Source organism: Bombina bombina, chromosome 6 (assembly GCF_027579735.1).
Source record: "Bombina bombina isolate aBomBom1 chromosome 6, aBomBom1.pri, whole genome shotgun sequence".
NCBI lineage: Eukaryota > Metazoa > Chordata > Amphibia > Anura > Bombinatoridae > Bombina > Bombina bombina.
The window spans coordinates 1,089,170,687-1,089,187,238 of NC_069504.1; the positions used below are offsets into that span (position 1 = coordinate 1,089,170,687).

The window sequence follows — 16,552 nt, forward strand, 5'->3', positions numbered from 1 at the left end:
CACTCTACTTTGTGTCATTTCACTTTGATACTTACTAATATTATTTGCTGAGGTTAATAGATTGTATGAGTGCCCTAAGCCATCTTAGATTGCATTGTTCTAGTGATTACTGGAGAAGGGTTCAAAATAAAGTATATAGTTGGCTGTTTTATTACGTATCATTAACCCCTTAATGACCACAATGTACACTGTACGTCGCTGGTTGTTATGTTTTTTGTGTGGTTATAATAGCACAGGTCCTCGCTATTATTCCCTCCCTCCAGCTGGCCACAGGAAACTGGAACCGCACTATAAAAAAACAAGCCCCATAGAAAGACCAGTCCTTAAGGGGTTAAACATTTTATATTACAATCTCAAAGTGTTAAATGTCCCTTTTAAATATGTTGTCTTGTTTATATATAGTTTCAGGGGTCTAACCAGGCAGACAAACTAATGTAGACCATAAACATGAAGTAGTAAAAACCAGGTCAGTTTGTGCCTTTGGGTCAACACAAAAAGATCACACACATTTATACCAGGTGTATGCCCAGACTGAGACCACAGACTGGAATAGAGCCTCCCACAGCCTTCTATACCAGACCATATACACCTTGCCCTTCTATACCAGACCATATACACCTTGCCCTTCTATACCAGACCATATACACTTTGCCCTTCTATACCAGACCATATACACTTTGCCCTTCTATAACAGACCATATACACCTTGCCCTTCTATAACAGACCATATACACCTTGCCCTTCTATAACAGCTGAAGGACGATCTAGATTTATAGAAACATAGATTTTGATGGCAGATAAGAACAACTCTGCCTAAAAGTTCCTAAATTGTAAACTTACTATTGTGTAGAATAATCTTATGCTTATCCCAGACATTCTTGAACTCCCTCACATTGTCAGTCCTTACTAGGTAGGCATGTGCATTTGGAGGTTTCATATGTCTCTTTTTGGAGCCGTATTTCTTCTGGATTTGCACAGATCTCAGTGAGTTGCACTTTCACAAGAAGAAATCCGGCTCCAAAAAGAGCCAAACACCGCAAGCCGCTGCCTAAAATCTACAAAACCTTTAAATGCACATGCCTATCCCTTACCATTTGTAATAGAAGTTTATTCTATAGATAAACTGTCCTTTCTATGAAGAAGGGCTTTTGTAAATTACTCCTGAACCTACTACTTCTCAACTAGAGATGACCCCTTGTTCTGGAATTGCCCTTTTTATGCAAATACTTTGTCTCAGCATTATTAAGTGTCTTAATATACATGAGTTTTTATCCTATCACCTCTTTCCTTTCTCTCCTTTCCTGGTAAGTTTTATTTTTATACCATGTACAATATTTTAGACCTCCTTTAATATAATTGTGTTGGTTATGCAAAACTAAGGAATGGGTAATAAATGGATTATCTATTTTTTTTTTTTAAACAAAAACAAAAATTCTGGAGTAGACTGTCCCTTTAAGTGCTGATGGACCTTTTCAATTGAAACATGTTTTAAAATAAGGTTAAGAGTCTAATTTATAGGAAATAAAGAGAAACATGCATTTTGATGGCAGATATAAACAAGAAACATCCTTGTATCTAGTCTTATTGTACTAAGAAATAATTCGGATTTTCTTAGTTTTCTATATATTTCTGCTTTACATAGTAACATAGTAGATGACGTTGAAAAAAGACAGAAGACCGTTGAGTTAAACCTATAAAAATCTTAATATACTTACAAAAATGCTCCAGTTGATCTTAAATGAATGCCATTGAAAATGGTAACCCAGTCAATACAAACAATCATATCCCTGAATTCTGTTTCTAGCCAAAAATGTATCTAAACCATTTTTAAATGTATCTAAGGTATTGGCATTTACTACCCCCTTAGGTAATGAGTTCCACACTTTGATTGCTGTTACAGTGAAAAAATATTTACGTTGCAGGGGAATAAATCTCCTTTCCTCCAGCCCAGTGGCATATATAGGTTTTGTGCTGCCCTTGGCACTCACAATTCAGTTAATTCCCCCTTCAACCCTCCCCCCCCCCAAGGTTTTAGGCCATTTTTGCCCATAAAAATCTTTAGGTCAGGGAGTGACTTTTAATAAAATCTTCACCAGCCAGGGCTTGTAAAAAGCGTGTATACAAAATTTAAAAATAGAGCAAAATAGCAGCAACCTCCCTCAAGAATCTGGTGTCTCTGGGGTTTTTGTAGTCAGTGTGTTTTCTGGCAAATAAGGGACTCACTCTGGCTTTGGTTAGTAGTTTAAATATCTCATGAGAAGAGAATAGACGCTATCTTCTGTTGTCCGGTTCTTCTTGTCAATGACAATGAGTAAGTTAATAGTATAGTGGTGCAGGTCAGATCATAATGATCATCTCATCATCATGATCACAAAATATGTTACTTTGAAATCCAGCTGAGTTCTGTCGGTAGGACTGAAGCTGCACCTCAGCACAGTCACAGTTTGGTGGTGTATAGTGCCATGTGACTCACGTGACCATGGTGGAGAAATACGCATGGCCCTGAAAAGCAAAATATAATCCCTCCAAGGAGCTCCCATAATAGGCAAAAACGATGCACTCCAATTCAGTCCAGAGACTGCAGACTCATACTAGAGTCTACTGGTACACTGAGCCCGGGTAGGACAAGCAGCCGGTTTTACATTTAAGGTGGGGTAGACTTGCAGTGAGGAGGGATATCATCAAGTAGGCCCAGTCCCAGACTGAGACTCTAAACAGCTGCTCAGCACAGGTGTCGGCCCCGATTAGGAACTGCAGCTGCTGTCCTACCTTGAGGGAGCAGACAGCTGCTGGGCCACTTCTTGATGTAAAAGTTAGATGGGGAGCAAACTTGAAGTGAGGAGAATCAACCAGACTCAGCCTCAAACAACAACTGCTCTGCACTGGTGTCAGCCCCAGGTAGGAACTGCAGCTACATAGGAACTCTAGCTGTGGTCCTACCTTGAGGGAGCAGACAGTGCTGGGCCGGCAGCGCCACTTCTTGATGTGATGGTGTAAATAACAGCACAGTGAAATTGTGAGTGTGTGCGCAGTCCCGGCCCACGGAGCCCATACTACATCATACATAGACAAAGTTATTAAGAGTCAAGAAACAACACAGCCTGCAAAAGTGCCGTCCTGGGCATGGCCCTTGTTGGCCTAGGTCTTAACACGCCCCTACTCCAGCCTTAAATTGTGACCTCTTGTCACAAACTATTTTCTTCTTTTCTTATGGGCCTTGAATATATCTATTTATATAATCATGTAACCTCTCAGGCGCCTGTTAAGTACATTTTACACTTACAATGAAGGTGAAAAACAATCTTAATTAGGTTTGTAGTGTTCTTTTTATCATTATTGAACTATATTTTACATATGTGAAAGTTTTGTAGTTGAAAAGAAACAAAAATTCAAGCACCAAACAAGGGATTAAGGACTATGGGGTTACTGTAGATGGGCAGTTGACAGTTATTTAATTTCTTAGTCTAACTATCATACTGTAAAAAAGTAACAAAAATAAAACAGTATCACAAAAAAAAAAATAAAGATGAAAGGAAATTTTTAGGAAAAAACCCTATTCCCCCTTCTCTAATATAAAATGAAAATATTTTTTTGATATTAAACCCAAAATGTTCTTTCAAGATTCAGATAGAGCATGCGATTTTAAACAACTTTCCAATTTAATTCTATTAGCAAATTTGCTAATTTCTCTTTCTATACTCTATACCGCTGAAAAATTGCCCATTGCGCAACTCTCCATTCCGCCACCGGGATGAAGATAAAAGATGCTCCCACAATGGATGAAGATATCGCCCCCTGGATAAAGATGGATATCCGGAATTCAGGAACTATGAGTAGATTTCCTGGGGTTAGTATTAGTTTTTTTTTATTTTTTGGGTGGGTTTTTTTTTAGATTAGGTTTTTTTTATTTTAATGGACCGTAAAAGAGCTGAATGCCCTTTTAAGGTCAATGCCTATACAAATGCCCCATTAGGGGCAATGGGTAGCTTAGGGTTTTTTTTTTAGACTTAGGTTTTTTAATTTTGGGGGGTTGCTTGGGTGGGGGTGTTTACTGTAAAAGAGCTGTTTAACTTAGGGCAGTGCCCTACAAAATGCCCTTTTAAGGGCTATTGGTATTTTATTGTTAGGTTAGGGGGTGTTTTATTTTCATAGGGATTAGGTTTTATTTTGGGGTGTTTTTTTGTTTTTATAGGGCTATTAGATTAGGTTTGATTTTTATTATTTTGGATAATTTCATTTATTATTTTTGCAATCTTAGTGTTTTTTTAATTTTTCTTAATTTTAGTGGAGGGGGGTTTGGTAATGTTAGATTTTTTTTTATTTTTTTGTAGTGTTAGGTTTTTTAAATTTGTATTTTAGGTTTTTTATTTTTTCATAGTGTTAGATTTCTTTAATCTTGTAATTTAGGTTTTTTTATTTGTAGTTTATTTATTTTTTTAATCAAAGTTTTTTATTGAGGTAATACGAGAAAGAAAAAACAAACAGAATATACATTTTGTATCAATTTGGTAAGTTTTGCATACAAGATATTGTTTATCCATTGGACAATGAAACCTTTTCATATAAGAGAGTAAAGAGATCTTAATTCAGACATCATATACGTATCTCTCCAGAAGTGCATAAAACATAATGAAAACAAAGGACATTGTATGTGAATATAAAATAAAATATACATAATCAAGTGTTACCTCTTTTTTCCTTTTGTTTCCTATATGAACGCATAACTAAGTTATAAAATTTGAACAGCCAGAAAAACTTATAGAGTGATATGCTAATTACAAAATAGATGTATTTATTATCTGAGAATTTACAAATTATAGGGAGTCATAACAAGTTGCTCCTACTAAATGCACAAAATTAGAGGTCAAGTTGAGAAAAGTTAGTCTTCGACTGTCAGTGGACTATCTCAAGAATTTAAAAAGGGGTTCTGTCCACTAGCAGCTGGATACCTAGACAAATAGTCCTCAGTTTCTTTGTAAACAGAAGAATAAGAGCAACTTATGTCATTACAATATCAATAGCGGGTAAACACCGCTTGTTTGTCCACCTAAAATAAGGGTGGACGGTAGCTAAGAAGTTTGACCTTGTTTAACCTTTCTAAATTAAAACTGTAGACTACTTCTTGGTATATGAATAAGGCGGAGGGAAGGGGGGAACATATCTTACGCAGGAGAGATTTTAAGTAACAATCATAACGTATATAACTGTAAAACCATAACATGAGAACTGCGTGACAAAGTATATAGAGGAAAGGGTGGAGGGTGGAGCCATAAGTTATATTGGACCTAAGAAGTTTCCCAGGCTGTTATCATTAGAGCTGTACTCTATGAGTATCCTTAAGTAGAGACCTGATAAAAATTCCCTGGGCTTTTGTGTATAGAATAAATAAGATTACATCCTGAAGCAGTTACTTTCAAGGAGGGTTATTAGGATGTATGCAATATAAGATATAAGATATATGATATAAGATATGGCATAAGATGAGATATAGGGGGCTTCTGGATGAGCTCCTCTCCTGGGGAGATGCCAACTATAGGCGATGAGGGAAAAGGGAGTACGGGTATGACCCGCAGGCAACAAGTTCCGACAAAAATAAATTATGTGCTCTAGTAATGAGGTGATACTGTGTCTGAAACTACAAACCTGCAATATTAGGGTTTGTAGATTATTGCAACTATTTGCATGCTGAGACTTCTAGCGGGAACAGGCTATGTGATACTACAAAAGGAACTAGGATATTAAAGGTTATCCCAGCTATAAGTCTATGTTTTAGTGCAACATATGTGCCTATTCTCTAGGAATTAAGCCTTAATGTCTATTAGAGGCATGATAGTTATCCTAGGATGTCTATACAACCTATACGTTTATATGGTGGGCAGGTAGATGGGATCTAAAGCATGGAGGTTAAATAGTATAATATTTCAGACCATTAAAGTATGTGTCATAATCTAATATATGTGACTATATCTGACAACCTACTACTAGGAGTACCTAGAGTATCACATTGAATACTATGATACAATAGTGCATACCTTTGATATACTAGTGAACCTCTGTAGTCATTGTGTTTACCTTGGGCTCCAAATCACTGAAATGGAAATTCAACTGGCAATTATATATAGTGCACATGAGATGGGTGCCCCGTCCATTATAAACCTAACAAAATAGTGGAAACTCAGATATCTATGATATTAATCTAGGGTTTTTACTAAGGAAAAAGATGATTTCGACTAGGCATATCCCCAAATAAGCAAACACAAGCAGTCAAATATCAAAAAACATATGAAATGTGTCCAAGGAAACATAGGAGAGGAAGTCTAGGGGTACAGATAATAATATATAGCTAAACCTTATATATTCTCCTTAATTGTGGTGTATATATTGATGTAAAACCTCCATCTAATCGTTTTATTACCAAACACACATTTTCTTTTCCCATTCCACTTAAATCTTTACTGAGAATCCAAACATCCCCATTTCAAGTGGAGAAATTACATATAAGCTAGTTACAATAGCCCTAGCAGGGCATAAATACTTAAAACATTAGGCCTAATTGCCAAAAAATATCCATATTAGAAGTATGGTTATGTATATAGAGCCAGGGCTGGCATAAATCCCAATAATAATCCATACTACTAGGGTTGGTATACATGCAAAACTTGAACTGACATAGAACAGTCCAAATTAACTTTAGTAACAAAATAATTAGGTGTTTGACAATTGTCCATATAAATAGACTATTACTCTGAGCATAGGAAATAGGATAGTAAATACTGTTTTAAGGAGTCTATTTACTTTACGTTCGTCTTTGATAAAGACCTCATCCTATGCCACTTTGAAAGAATGTAGCTGAATACAGTGCTTGAGGTCTCAACGTGTCAGACCATAATATAAATGAGAGGCCCTTTGGAACACAAGTGAGCTTAGAAACTATAGTAGTTGAAGTAGCCACACCAGCTATGTCCATCATCAGCATTCCAAATCCATAGTCGCACTCCTGAGCCACAGACCTGCATACTCCAACCGGAGCCAATTCTTCCACACCACTCATTTTATCTAAAGGCGGCGTCCACTGCATCTTGAAACATCCGGAGGCATCTACACCGCTCCCCGGGAGTTCGGCCGCAACTTCCCAGAAAGCCCCCGCAGACACCTCTCCTGCCGACATTTGAGGACTTCGTATACGCATAGCATCAGGTGCCATAGTGTTTCTTGCTTCCAGTATGGCACAGGCCATCTCCTTCTGTTTACCCCCATATTCTGTGTTAGAATCTCGGTAATTTTTATAGCTCGCCAGAACAAGAGAGTCACTCTCCGGTGAAGTCATCTCCTTACTGATTAAATGTTGCGTTTCTTTCTCTTCTTCTGTGTCGTGAGCACTGCCTTGTCGGGATACCGCTATCGGAGCATGCTGTAATTCTTTAGCTTCACAAGTCAAAGCGCTTGGCAACCTAACAGGCCCCGAGTCATTCACAGCTGATAAGGCCTCGTCTTGCGTACTACCTTGTAGTGAGACAATTAAGTCTGCTTGGTGGCGAACCATTTTTTGTTCCATTTCTGTGATTATAGAGCATATTAAGTTGCAATACTTTTCCCTCTCCTGCATGGTCATAGCTTGGCACATAACCCAGGCCTGGAGGGGGAGATGAAAATGATAACAGAAAGCCGCAGGCAGACAACCACTTAAATCAGTGTTGGGTCGCAATTATAGAACAACAGTCATATTGAATAGATCAGCTTAGAACACTAATCCCACCAGTGTTGTTTATAAAGTCGGATGGCAGTTAGATATTGAGATAGCCAACGAATTTCATAGATCCCATGTGGAGCTTCAGAAAATGTGACCCACCAGCTCTACTGCTTAGACACGCCCCCTTTGTAGTTTATTTTATTAAAATAGTTATGTTAGGTTTATTTATAGTTTAATCTTAGATTTTTTTATTTCACAGGTAATTTTTTTATTTATTTTAAGATAGGTATATTGTAAATTTAATTTAAAGTTAGGGGGGTATTAGGTTTAGGGGTTAATATAATTTAGTGATTTTCAATGTTGGCGGACGGCGGTTTAGGGGTTAATACTTTATTTTAGTGTTGGCGACGTGGGGGGTTGTCGGTATAGGGGTTAATAAGTTTATTTGGTGTCGGTGATATCGGGGGGAGGCGGATTAGGGGTATTTAGACTAGGGGTTATGTTAGGATGTTAGGTTTATATATAACTTTATTTTCCACATAGACATCAATGGGGCTACGTTACGGCAATCGCCGTTCCGCGATCGCAGGTGTCACACTTTCTGATGTCTATGGGGGAAAATGGGCATGAGCACGTCAAGTCATGCCTTGGGGTTTGTGCGGTACGGAGCTTATGGCACCATATCGCACAACAAAAGGAGGTCTTTCTCTAACTTGTAATGGCAGCACTAAGGAGAGTGCGTTACCGCTAATATTTTTGCGTTATTTACTCACCCGGTTTAGCGCACAACTTGTAATATCGGTGCATGTTTCTTTTAATAAGCATCACTGGGAGCTAGCTGAGGGAATTGGATGAGCCAATAATATTAGGCACATATATGCAGCCACTAAACAGCAGCTCCTGAGCCTACCTATGTATCCTATGAACAAAGAATACCAAGAAAGCAAAACAAATGAGATAATAGAAGTAAATTGGAAAGTTAAAAATCACATGTTCTATCTGATATATATATATATACACACACACATACAGTATATGTATTTATGCGTGTATATTTTATATATTTATATATGTGTGTGTATATTTATGTATTTGTATAGTTCTCTTTTTAATTTATAATAACTATTCTCTTATGTTTTGTTTATTGTATACATTTATGTATATATGTTTTATGTGTATAAAAGAAAGAAAATGAAGGTCCCACTTTATGTACAATGTAAATAAAAAAAATTGTACATAATCATACTTGACTTTTTATTCTAATAAAAGATCCGTTTGCACTGTTGTGCTGATTGTGTTGATAATTGTAATGTAAATATTTGTATTTTGCGTAACCAAGACAAATTAAATAGAATATATGATATTTCTGACAGATGACCTTCATGTGTGATTTATTTCTGGTGTTATCTGAAGGTTCGTTAGTTAATGTGTAAGAGCAACAAGGTCTATAAAACCCTGTTGCATTACAGAACTAATCAGGCAGACACATTGGTCTTTAGTTCTCCTTTGAGATCCAGATTTTGCGGCTTTATTGTCAGTAAAATGGCAGTGGTCCTGTTACTGGTCCTCATCGCAGCATTTGCTGATATATCAGCCGGACGAGCAGTCCCAGAAGATGCACCCGCAGAAGGTACATTTTGTACTTATTCTTATTTGCACACATGATAGAAATGGTTCATTCCCTATTAACCATCCATTTTATTTTCCAGCTGGAAAAAATTCAAGATGGGTCAATAACTATGACCAACCCCTGAATTTCGAGTGCCAAGCCCACCAGAGCATTAGCTTAATCATAAGGTAACATAGGGATAAGGCAGTGAGGGGCTGATTTCTAATGATATAATGTTACATAATATATTATTGGGTTTGGCCGATGTTTGTAGACTACAGTGCTTAAAGGACCAGTAAACACAGCAGATTTGCATAATCAACAAATGCAAGATAACAAGACAATACAATAGCATTTACTCTGAATTTCAAATGAGTAGTAGATTCTTTTCTAACACATTTCTAAGTTATATATATTTCCACTCCCCCTGTACCATGTGATAGCAATCAGCCAATCACAAATGCATATACGTATAGTCTGAGTTCTTGCACATGCTCAGTAGGAGCTGGTGACTAAAAATAAGTGTAAATATAAAAGACTGTGCACATTATTTTTAATGGAAGTAAATTGGAAAGTTGTTTAAAATTACATGCTGTATCTGAATCATGAAAATTTTAATAAAACCTGAGTGTCCCTTTAAAGGGACATTGTACACTAAATGTTTTGTAGAAGATCCATTTATATAGCCCATCTGGAACTGTTTTTGTAACAATGTGTAAGTTATTAGTTTTACTTATTTTAAATAACATTGTGCTGATTTTCTGACTCCTAACTAAGCCCCAAAGTATCAGATGTAGACCCAGATCTACTGGTTCCTGCTACTATTGTTTGTGTAAACTTTCTTTTCATATGGGGGGAGGGGGGGAGTGTCTGCTGTTTCTGCTTTCCAATCCCTTTTCACTGGGTGTCCCAGCCTAACCTCATCAACAGTGGTAGACTGGGAGCTTACAAGTAAGTTTTTAAAAGGTTTTATACTGGCTATTTAGATCAGTGCCTGTGCATATTATTCTTTATAGTAGGGTCTATTACATGCAGTTATATGAAAATTGGTGTACACTGTCCCTTTAAGTGTCTAGAACAGGGCAGATCTGAAGAATTACTCAATCTAGGTATAAAGTGTATCTGGTGCTGTGATCATGGAGGGAATTCCTTTTAAGGAACATTCTAAAGCAAAAACTAATTTGTTAGAGCATGTCATGTTGTTGTCATTACTGACCCCCATCTTGCTATGCAGATCACAAGCAGAAAGTAGTGGGTGACTACATGCATCTGGTACTCCTGATTGACAAATTCTCTCTCTCTCTCTCTCTCTCTTTCTCCCTCTCTCTCACACACACACTCTCTCTCACACTCTCTCTCTCACTCTCTCTCTCTGTCTAGCTCTCTCTCACTCACACACTCACTCTCTCACACACTCATTCACTCTCTCACTCTCTCACTCTCACACACTCACTCTCACACACTCACTCTCTCTCACACACACTCTCACTCACTCTCTCACTCACTCTCACTCTCTCTCACTCACTCTCTCACTCACTCTCTCACTCACTCTCACTCTATCTCTCTCTCTCACTGTCTCTCTCTTACTCTCGCTCTCTCTCTCTCTCTCACTCACTCACTCACTCTCACTCTTTCTCTCTCTCACTCTCTCTCTATTACTCTCGCTCTCTCTCTCTCACTCACACACTCACTCTCTCACACACTCATTCACTCTCTCACTCTCTCACTCTCACACACTCACTCTCACACACTCACTCTCTCTCACACACACTCTCACTCACTCTCTCACTCACTCTCACTCTCTCTCACTCACTCACTCTCTCACTCACTCTCACTCTCTCTCTCTCACTGTCTCTCTCACTCTCTCTCTCACTCTCTCTCTTACTCTCGCTCTCTCTCTCTCACTCACTCACTCTCACTCTTTCTCTCTCTCACTCTCTCTAGCTCTCTCTCTCTCACTCACACACTCACTCTCTCTCTCACACACACACTCTTTCACTCTTTCTCTCTCACTCTCACACACTCACTCTCTCTCTCACACACACTCTCACTCACTCTCTCACTCACTCTATCTCTCACTCACTCTCTCACTCACTCTCACCCGTCTCTTAAAATACAGAACACTTATAAGTTACACATGCTGCAGGGTGTGCAGGGAGGAATATGAATAGTGCTGTCCAGACACACAATACATGTTCCTCCCTGCACACCCTGCATCATGTGTAACTCATAAGTGCTCAGGAAAACATGGCTGAGGTGGCAACCCTACTCTCACTCTATCTCTCTCTCTCACTGTCTCTCTCACTCTCACTCTATCTCTCTCTCTCACTCACTCTCTCTCTCTCTCTCTCTTACTCTCTCTCTCATTCTCACTCACTCACTCTCACTCTTTCTCTCACTCTCTCATTCTCACTCACTCACTCTCACTCTTTCTCTCACTCTTTCTCTCACTCTCTCTCTCTCTCTCTCTCTCTCTCACTCTCACACACTCACTCTCTCTCTCACACACACTCTCACTCACTCTCACTCTATCTCTCTCTCTCTCTCTCTCTCTCTCACACTGTCTCTCTCACTCTCTCTCTCTCTCTCTCTCTCTCTCTCTCACACACACATTATAGCACCCTTACCAGTCAAATACCTTGTCATATGCCATATCACTTTTAACCCTTATAAAACATTCTTACTAATATTTATGTATATTTTTTTTATTAAAATATTTTATCAGAAAGTGTATATATGAGTGTAATACTTTTTTTTTATGTATTTATGTTGTATTTGTTGAACATTTTTGTTTAACCCTTACACTTTACGCTAGGTCTTCAGACACCCTAACCTGGTGAATACAGCTGTTTTCTTTCAACTTGTAATATGCGCACTACTTAGCCCGGTCGTGACATTGCTTATTGTGTCCCGCGCTAACAATGTCATCTAGACCATAGTATGCTAAGGTCAGAAATGCAAATCAAAACCCCCTTGAAGTGCCAGTGCTACTTGTAGTTTGGATTTGAGATGCATCAGACAGGGTTATTTTTATACGTCTGTGTATAAACATTGTAAAATTGCACGTTACATTCTACCATATACAAAGTAGTGAATACTCTCAGTTACTTCTTTCATCTGTTTCATGTTCCCTTCCTCCAGTACGCATGATAATAAACGCGAGGATCGAATCTGGGATTTTGGCTGCAGGAACACTTACGGCAGAGCTTTGTCCTGTTACTGGTCCGGATATGCCAATGACTTTGACCAAGAGTTTTATTTCTCTTGCCCATTTGGATCCGTCATAACTGGCATGAATAGTTACCATGATAACAATAAGGAAGACCGCAGGTAATTATCACTGTTGGGAGAATGTATGTATGCTATAGAGAATTTCTGTTATTAAAGGGGCATAATAGTAAAATTTGTAAACGCTTAAATTAGTAAAAATAAAACTAACTGGTTTGATGTCAAACATTAGCCCCACATGACAAGGAGGTATCAATCCCATGTAATGTTTTACAATTTGTATGAATTATTACACAATGTAATATGTCATTTCCCAAGTTTCCTAACTTTTTATCTCCTGTGATGGGTTTGTATGGTTTTCTTCTGGAACATTAACCCTCATAATTATCATAGATGTCGATGCAATGGGATTAGGAATTTTCTTACTCATATGTAGTGGGATCAAACCAAAGATGATTATGCTTTAATGGGAATTCCAGTTATCAGAAACAACTTTTATCATTTCCAGGTGGAGATTTTTATGTTGTCAAGGAGATGTGTCGGTATCTAGGGACTGCAAGTGGAGCAATTATGTGAATGAATTTGATGATTACCTGAGATGGGATGCACCTGCTAATTACTATTTGGTGGGGGCATCCAGTTTCCATGACAACAGCAAAGAGTAAGTGCACACAGATACTCAAACAAGAATGAATTAACCTCTAAGCAAAATAAATATATATAATAAATTATGTCAGAAGCACACACACCGATAATTAATAAATTATGTTATTTTGTTGACCAGAGAAAATAGAACAGGCACCTTGTTAAAGGAACATGCAACATAAATATTTACTTTGTGATTCAGACAGAGCATACAATTTGTATAAAAAAGTTTCCAATTTACTTGCATAATCAAATTAGCTTTGTTCTAAAGCTATTCTTTATTGAAGAGCAAACCTGGGTAGGTAATCTGCATGAATCAGGAGCAAATCAATAATATTGTTAAAAGTATTTTTGCAAAACTGCTACCATATAGTACTCCATAAATGTGCACATTCCTTATCCTACTTCCCTGCTTTTCAACAAAGAATACAAGGAGAGAAATGTAAATTTGATAATGGAAATAAATTGGAAGCTTTTTTAAAATGGTATGCCCTGTCTTAATTATAAAAGCATGAAAACTAGAAGGTAATCTCCATTATATGCCATTATGTTGTTATATATTTATTAAGGAATGGGGAGAGTAGTTACCTTTCGTAAATAGGTTGCATAAAATATTACAGGAATTTGTATTTAAAATGAATGGTTCATGGTTCAGAAAGAGTGTGACATTTTAAGAAAAATTAAGTTTATTTTTGTTTTTAAATATACTTTGTTCTGTTGGTATCTTCTGTGGAAAATCATACCCAGGTAGACTCTGTAGTAGCAATGCACTACTGGGAGCTAGCTGCTGTTTGTTGACTACACACATATGCCTCATGTCATTAGTTTACAGGATGTGCTCAGCTAGCTCCTATTAATGCTTTGCTGCTCTGGAGCAGGGGTGAAACACCTAGTTATATGTAAGCAATAGCACAAAGATAAAATGCTCTAACAGATTAGAGCATTTGTGCACTTGTATTTACTTTTATCTATGTGGTTGTGGAAATAAATCACCTAAACTCGTTTTCTTGGGGTGATTGACAGACCCTGCTCGTGAGCATGAGCAGTGGGTGGTGCTGCACAAAGAAATACTTGTGGAATGGTAACTATGGGAAGCAGATGTATAGTGTCCTGGGTCCACTTGCCTCAAACACAGGTGGACAGAATCTAGCTGTAGGCTAAGACAAAATGTCCCTTAACAAATTACCTCCCCCTTTGACTATACTTTATTAGCCAGGCATGCTTTTAGGTAAATTATCAATAATCCTTTAGAATAAGATCACATTTATATAAAATTATATCCTACTTACCAGCTGAAAGTTGGAATGGGAAAATATCTCAGTATATTTGTTAAAATTGAGAATTAGAAGTTGTTCAGAATTAGAAAAAAATAGAAATAAGAAGATTTAATTGATCGTTAACTTTCTTTGTACCAAATGCAACAAATATTCTGATGTTGATTCTTATACAATTCAGTGTAAGTTTGTGGAAATCACAATGTTACATTCAAAATTCTAATGCTTAAATCTAACTTTAAAAATGTCAAAAATGTATTATGCTATTTAAACATCAAATCATTCATACAGGAATTAATGCCGAAGCAAAATAAATTCATATTGATCCAGATCAACTGTGACTGTAAATCACTAAATTCCTATGTACAGCTGTAGCACTGTGGGTTCGTCTGCGGAGACCCATTACCCAATAGTGTTGTCCATAGATAGGTAGTTATGAATGATAACCTATTTATCTACTACTTGATGGTCCTACAGACTCTGTCACAGTATCTAAAGATTTGTTTTTTTCGTTCTGCAGGGACAGGAGATGGAAATACCAATACTGCACCAAGTAACAACAATAGGAATTAGTCACCAAGTTAAAAATCATTCTCAATAAAAATCACTACTAATAATGATATTGTGCAAGTTATAAAGCAGTTTTACACTTTTCTGTAAACAGCTGGTTGTGTAATAAAATGTTGCATCCAATAAAGTTGTGTGTCACGTTTTCTATTCATACTCTAAGAACTAAAAACAACTACTTTATAATATTTTTCTACATTGGTCCTGTGAAAAAGAAGTTGTCTCTAATATTTATAGATAAAGGGTAATGCTTTTAAAAATAGCCTCTTTTTCCTGTTTACGTATAAAAACATAAGTTGTACTGTACTAAACGCTCTTTATACCAAGGACTTTTCAAGTTTTAACTGCCTGGTTTCAAAATAAAAACTGGGAGGTTTACCAAAATTGACATCTATACAATAACCTATTCACACCTCTTAAAGGGACATGAAACAAACATTTCCTTTCATGATTTAGATAGATCATACACTTTAAACAACTTTCAAATTTCTGTTATCTAATTTGCTTCATTCTCTTGGTATACTTTTTTGAAGGAGAAGCAATCCTCTGCTGCTTGCTAGCTGAAAGCCAATGACGAGGTATATATGTGCAGCAACCAATCAGCAGCTTCTGAGCCTACCTAGCAGTGGTATATTTTTCAACAAAGGATACAAAAGAACAAAACAAATATTAGATAACAGAAATAAATTGGAAAATTATTAAAAATTGCATGTTCTGTATCATGAAAGAAAATAATGGCCTGATTTTATATTTTATTTTTCATATTTAATTATATTTCTCACTCACACTGGTGTGATTTCCACTAACAGTACATGCATTATGAAAATCGTGTTTTTACAGGAGATCACCTTGTTGCGTCTTACAGAATTAACTATTTTCATCCACACCACTGCTAACCAATCTAAAAATGCACAGTCTGCCCATACTAGCAACCCAAAAGATGCATTTATACAAGATTTATTTCTTATGTTTGTTAAAGGGACACAGTACCCAAAAATTTTCTTTCGTGATTCAGATTGAGCATGAAATTTTAAGCAACTTTCTAATTTACTCCTATTATCAAATTTTCTTCATTCTCTTGGTATCTTTATTTGAAATGCAAGAATGTAAGTTTAGATGCCGGCCCATTTTTGGTGAACAACCTGGGTTGTCCTTGCTGATTGGTGGATAAATTCATCCACCAATAAAAAAGTGCTGTCCAGAGTACTGAAACCAAAAAAAAGCTTAGATGCCTTCTTTTTCAAATAATGATAGCAAGAGAACGAAGAAAATTTGATAATAGGAGTAAATTAGAAAGTTGCTTAAAATTGCATGCTCTATCTGAATTACAAAAGAAAAAATTTGGGTACAGTGTCCCTTTAAAGGCCTAGTTCCATCTTGGCGTGAACTGCACACAAAATGCCCTTGCAAGGATTTATCACTTGCTTTGAGTTGCTGAATTCAATAAGCCAAAACTGTGCTGGAAAAGTAGTTGAAAAGTGAATCAAAATATATTGTGATCAGCAAGAAGTTTTCGGCTCTATAATGTAAATAGGGCTT

At 37.0% G+C, this 16,552-nt stretch overlaps 1 protein-coding gene across 1 annotated transcript; it reads left to right on the top strand.

Moving 5' to 3' along the window:
- The first annotated feature begins 9,034 nt into the window (after positions 1 to 9,034).
- Positions 9,035 to 15,143, top strand: LOC128662464 (hemagglutinin/amebocyte aggregation factor). The gene is made up of 5 exons (XM_053716252.1): positions 9,035 to 9,320; positions 9,400 to 9,487; positions 12,441 to 12,629; positions 13,036 to 13,188; positions 14,967 to 15,143. The coding sequence occupies exons 1-5, from the start codon at positions 9,116 to 9,118 to the stop codon at positions 15,001 to 15,003; spliced, it is 672 nt and encodes a 223-aa protein (XP_053572227.1). The 5' UTR covers positions 9,035 to 9,115; the 3' UTR covers positions 15,004 to 15,143.
- The last annotated feature ends 1,409 nt before the right edge of the window (positions 15,144 to 16,552 follow it).